At 36.5% G+C, this 6,431-nt stretch overlaps 1 protein-coding gene across 2 annotated transcripts in view; it reads left to right on the top strand.

Annotated features, from left to right (window-relative positions):
* IL17RB (interleukin 17 receptor B) overlaps window positions 1–6,431 on the top strand; it is a 287,120-nt gene that overhangs the window by 231,647 nt on the left and 49,042 nt on the right. For both annotated transcript variants that reach the window (XM_044077616.1, XM_044077615.1), the window contains one exon: window positions 3,138–3,213. In XM_044077616.1, coding sequence (XP_043933551.1) covers window positions 3,138–3,213 — 76 coding nt within the window. The remainder of the gene's footprint in view (window positions 1–3,137; window positions 3,214–6,431) is intronic.

Here is a 6,431-nt window from a genome sequence, read left to right as displayed (position 1 = left end):
CCCTGTTTTCTTTCCTGAAACGCTAATAATAAGGAATAGGGTTTCTTTGTGAATTAATCCTTATTGTATGCCTAAAGTGTTAACTGAGTTTACTTTAAGCCACTATCCATCTCCCTGTTTTCTTTCCTGAACCTAATAATAAGGGGAAGGGTACTCCATACCTTTTGATGTCCATAGACAACTCGCATACTGTCCTAATAGATGTAAATCTTTTAGATCTTCAGATCAATTGTTCATTTCTTGAGAAGGTAAGTAGAAGGGACAACCTGTGTCAAAACAGAATATTTCCAAATGGTTGTCTAAGGCTGTATTACCTTTTGTTATACTCATCCCAACAAAATTATTCCAGACAGGGTCAAGGTTCACTCTACCAGTGCCTTGGCCTCATCTATGGCTTTTTGGAAAGGGTTAGATTCTAGAAGTATTCTTGAAGCAGAACTTGGTTTTCTGTACACATTGCAGCCACTCTGCCCCTTCCTACATCCCCTTGTTTTTGGTGTGTTATTTATGCCATCATATGAATACTTCTTGGGGCTCAGCCTCCCTCTGTCTAGTGGCATGAAAGCTCTGAAGGGTTAGGCACCCAAACTTGTCTCTTAGTCAGCTCAGCTCAAGCTCGCTGATGGTTTGGGCATGTAGAAAGTGCCCTTAAGTTTTGGAAACTGTCTAGTTGCTCTTATGTCCTTGGCAGGATTTAACACATATTAAGGGTACTACAGCAGTGATCATTTAAACATCTACTGTTATGACAAGTTTACTTGCACAACTTTACTTTCTCCTTACCCCCCAACTTACACATCCCTAGAGATAGGGGGAATGGTATGCTTTGTCCCTTTAAAAAAAGCATGTTAGATGTTCAAAATTATACTTTTATATGAAAACTCTAATTCTAGCTAGTATTCATAAGATTCACTTGGATCTTTTGTAATGCTGTGTCCTCTCCTGACATGCTTCTTGAAGGTCAGTATAGGTTCATAGGTTCATAGGTTGGTACGAGGCTATCGGCCCTAGGGCCTATGCAAGCCTAGCCATAACAACTCCCTGGATATTTCTTCCCACAATATTTACTTCTCCAGGCCCCTGTCTAGCAGGGTGACTGACATGATCCCCAGGGTGAATTTCCTATCTCCCATCTAATCATCAAGGTTCCTTTTGAAGAGGGCCAAAGAGGCGCTCTGCTTGATATGTATGGGCAGTCTATTCCAGAGTATGGGGAGTCTCTGGGTCAGGAACCTATCCCTCCAGCATGTTTTGTTCATTGTGATGACAAGGTTTAGATCCCTGGAGCGTGTGGCTCTGAGGGATTGGGATTTCTTTAAGTCGAGCATGTCCAACAGCTCAGGGTTTGACATGGCCTTGTATGTTAAGCAGAGATCGCCTCTGAGTAGACGATATGCCACAGAGTATAGCTGGAGTTTTTTTAGACGGTCAGTATATGGCATCTGCTTTAGGCCTGTGATTCTTTTAGTGAGGTATTTCTGTGGCCTTTCAAGCTGTTGCAGATGTCTTGTGAGGTACATACCAAATGGGGCATTATACTCTATAATGCGTCTAATGAGGGATTAGTACAGTGCGACAATTACCTCCTTTTTTCTGGATGAAAAGCCCTTAGTGATGAGGTGTGCCACATAGAAGGATTTCCTGGATGTGGAAAGGATATGCCATAAACTTGACAATAAAACATATGAATGATGCATACTAAGAATAGGAATGTCTTATATAAGTAGCTTATCTGTGAATCACTTGAAATGCAGTGAACATGAAATGAAGTAGATTTGTTCATAGGCATTTTATTTTGTATGGAAATAGCTGCTCTATGATTTTTCAGAAATGAAAATGGAAGTTATCTTAAAACATTAAACTAGGCAATGACTGTATAAAAGTAATTTGTCAAAACAAAAACATGTTTTTATAAAAATGTGAAATTATGTTTTGAACATTGTAGTGAGAACAGTATTACTTAATAATGTTTACTGGGGAATGATTTGACTCTGTTTTCTTGTGCATTTAATATAAGAACCTGTTAAGAAACAGAAATATTAGTCACCACTAGCTTTCTGTGTAGTCAAAATCAAAATTGCAATATAAATTGTTTTAACAAATTATTGGTTGTGTTTTGAGTGGCATATAGTAATGTTAAAAGTGTAACAGTGTAGTTTTTGGCTCCCTATTGAAATGTTGCCAACAAGACAAAAAAAAAAAGAATGAAGACTCAGGAGAAAAGCGAATCTGTAAAATCACTCTTTTCCTTTAAACTTTTTTAAGGGGGGCAAGCACCCACCTGAAGCCCCCCACACCCCCAAACTTGTATATACCAACTCCAAAATTACCATACCTCTAAGGAAAAAGGACTGTTCCAAAAAAATGGGATCTCGGAATTAGTATATGTAAATCTGTTCTTTCAGTCATTCAGTCTCCATATACCTAAGCAGCATTTCCATGGCAATTAGCACAGTTCTTAGTCTACAGGCAGAATGACTGGAATATATATATATATATATATATATATATATATATATATATATATATATATTTTTTTTTTTTTTTTTTGTTACTTTGATTTAAGTATAGATTGCGGCCTCATTAGACAGTGGAAGTCATAAAAGTACTGGATGTTTTTGCTCCATGGCAAATAGCTTCTTGTTAAACAGAGGATGAGGTGTCATGCATGTAGCCGTTGGGATGCACAGCCAAAGTTACAATAAGTACCAGTTAGTAAACAGCAAACTTCAGTAGACAAACTGAGTATAGCTACTGCTTGATCAGTTGTAGAGAATAACAACCAGGTGACATGACAGGAAAACAAGTGAAAACTTAGGTCACCAAGTGTAAAGCATTTCCAGTACAATATAAAATGCTTTCCCACACCTTCATTTTACCTTTAAGCTAAAAAAGGTCAAATGTTGACTTATTTTCCTAGTATTACTGAATATTTTTCAAGAAATAAAGTGCTGCAAAACAGACTGTTACAAAATAAGACCAGTATAAAAACAAACAAGAATATTTGGTGAAATGTCTTGTGCAAACAAACGCATTTTAATAAATTTGCAAACACTGGGCAGCCTTTTTATTCCTGTTAATATGTAAACTACCGTGGTGGCAATATGATGATTAATATTCTGTTTGGTATTTATCAGATAAGTCCATATTTCCATGCCTGTGGCAGTGACTGCAATATTCGCGAAAAAATGGTCGATATGTCTAAGAAATGCGGTAAGTGTATTACAAAATTCTTTTTACATCATATGACTAAATGGAATATGTCCAGTAGCATAGCAGTTCTGAATTTATCCCTAGACTGTCACATCATAGTAGTACCTGATGTTGAGGCTACTGAATTTATCACTAGATTGACACTAGTATGAATGGATCTGAGTCATAGTAATACTTGATGTTGAGGCTAGATGTGACAGTACAACACTGATCACTCAACACTAAGCGCAAGGTTAAAGCAGGATGTTTCACCTACAGTGACTGAACTGTAAAATGCACCGTAACAAAACAACTACCAATTTGTGTAATTTGTGACTTTGCTGTCCTCTGATAAGATCACAAAACTATGTCACAGGGAAAATGGTAATAAAATCATTCTGCACTAGATGGAACTGTTATCTTGTTTTACATCAAATGTCTACTAACTGCTTTATCCTGGAGTCCCAGGGTTGGAATCCTTCAGTTTCCACTTGCATGCTATAACTGTAAACAAGCTAATCAGACACTGCTCCGGATTTCCCCCAAATACAAATAGATCTATCTCATGCAGCATGCATTAACAAATGAATACAATAAAAATTAAACTCTGCTGCAGGTTGCCTAGAAATGGGGAAAGGTAAAATCTGCAAATTACAGTGCCTTTAAAAGTAAAATAAATTGAACTGCACCAAGAAGTTAGTATTAACTCAGTAGGCTGTACTCTACAGCTTACATTGATTAATAACAAGAACAACAAGCGGTAGCTTGGATGCAAAGAGAGTTACACATCACTGCCACTGTGTGTTTGTGTGTGTGTGTGTGTGTGTGTGTGTGTGTGTGTGTGTGTGTGTATATATGTGTGTGTGTGTGTATATATATGTATATATATATATATATATATATGTATATATATATATCGGAAGCATGAGCAATGCTGTGCAGGTAAGCTACAATTATACCTGTAGCAATGAGGCAGTTCTGGAATGAAAATAAAACCACAAACATCATACATTGAGTACTGTCAGCAATGAATGCTACTCGGTCTGTGGGACAAAAGAGAAAAAAGGCAAAGGGGGAGGTTACAAGTAGCTGTCTTTCATTAAGAGGCAGGATTAAATTGCAACTCAAAACTGGAAGACCTGATTAATGATGTCTTGGTGATGGCAGAGAAAAATGCAGGCATTGCAAATGGAAGGTTTGAGTTTGCCCTTTGCTGTGGTCACATCAAGAGGCAACTTAATGTTGCTCTGTCTTTCCCCATGCCCTGCATGAGGTAGGCTACTGAAATGTATGTGGGGAGTAGGCAGTCCTAGACCTTCCATTCTTAAATAGGAACGCAAACAATATATTAAAGAATTGGATAGAGATAGCCATTTTAGTAACAGGTAATCACTAGTCACTGTTGTGCACAATAACCTTAACAGCAGAATTGAGTGAAACAATGCTGACTTTGACATTGAAAAAAGGTTACCTCTGATAAAATGGGAAAGTGCCTCACAAAAGCTTTAGTACAGACGTAAATAAGAAGGTACAGTGAAAGTAACAATAGAGAATTGTGTAAACTGCCACAAAAGTGGAATTAAGTATTTTTGAGAGACATATCTGACTACTAGAAAAAAAAAACAAAGTCCTGGGTTCTCAAGACAGGCTGCAGATAAAGGTTAGTGTGAAAGGTATAGTGATTAGGAACTGTAAGGAAACACAGAAAAGCATGGAGGACAAAATTTACAAGTTAAACCACAAGAATGCTGATAAGGTTTTCTGAACACGTATGTCCCAGGTTTTGGAAAAAGTAGCTAAATTAACTTAAAAGAAATACCAGTATGTAGCCATGTTGGGCCATAAAAATGAAAACAGGATCAGCAGAAAAGCTTCACAAGACTATGGACTGGACAACAAACAGAAAGTACAAGTATGTAAGATTCTATAACAAGATTAGATTAAGCACTGAAGAAGGGTACTGGATACCTGAAAGCTTTGCTACTTTTTATCTACTGTTCTTATTAAATTCTTTGCTGCTCTACATTGGTGTTAGTTGTTTTGTTGAAGTTTAAGTATTGTTGCACACAGCTGTCCTATCTTCTTTGGGAAGGGTCACTGTAATAAAAAAATCATAACATTTGGTAAGATTCCCAAGCAGTATGTGATTATCCATAGGTGTTGGAAAGCTAAAGGATTCCCCTGTAGCACAGTTGTACCAAACCTGTCTTACTATACTATACTGTGATTCCATCTCTTAGTTATGATATGTAAATGTGTGGACAGCAGTCCATGTGTCAATATGTCTTATAAAAAAACATTTCTAATGAAAGCTGCTGGAGTTGCTCCTACTGTAGTCAAATATGATAATAGTATAATATTGAAATTATACAAAATTTTGCATGTGATTTTTATTTATATTAGCTAATCTAATAACTTGTCCTTTTGTTTAACCATTGCATGTGTTTCTGTGAATTTTTTTTTTTTTATGCGGAGCTTATCTGCCTAGGCCTCCACTGAAAAAGGACAGCTTGCCCATTTGGGCGTTCCCAGTAAACAAATGTAAAATTAAATAAATAAATACATTCTAGTTGTGCTTTGTTAAAGGTTTATTGTACTTATAACAAAAAGCAATATACTACGGCAGCCACTTAAAATCTTTTGATTGGCAAGCAAGCCCCTTGCACACACATTTTTTTCTTGGTGGTGTTAAGTGAAAATCACTCTAATTAAAAAAAAAAGACCATAACAGCAGGATATGGTTGTATAAAACACAACCAGAAATTAACCATATATTTTAATAAATGAAAATGTCAAATTTGGGTTAACAAATTGTTATAGTGTCTGTGATGCTGTTCAAGTAACTAATCTCCTCATCGGGGTTAATAGGATTTTTATACATTTGCTATTTTGACTTCCTTCAAGATATTTAAGACCTTAGTGTAAAAAAAAAAAAAAAAAGACAAGAGTTACTGTAGAAATTTACATTTTATCCTCCAAGCTGACTGATTCAGTGTCTTAAGTCTCTCAAGCAATACTTTGTCGCATTTTTTTGTCAGTAATAACTGTAATAACTTGGTAAATTGACTTCCATATGGCTGCACATTCAGTAACAGCTTAATTCTGGCTCTTCCAGTATGAAAACAGAAACTTAGCAGAAAAAGCCAGTGTACCTGGATTTCTGAGTCAGTTTTAGTAGTTAACTAGTAGGTGCACTGGCTGGATGCCAGGAAAAAAGAAATACAGAGGACCTGAAGGAA

The sequence above is a fragment of the Protopterus annectens genome, chromosome 7.part0, assembly GCF_019279795.1.
Source record: "Protopterus annectens isolate FY-2018-M chromosome 7.part0, PAN1.0, whole genome shotgun sequence".
Taxonomy (NCBI): Eukaryota; Metazoa; Chordata; order Ceratodontiformes; family Protopteridae; genus Protopterus; species Protopterus annectens.
This window is presented reverse-complemented; position numbering and strand designations above follow the sequence as displayed.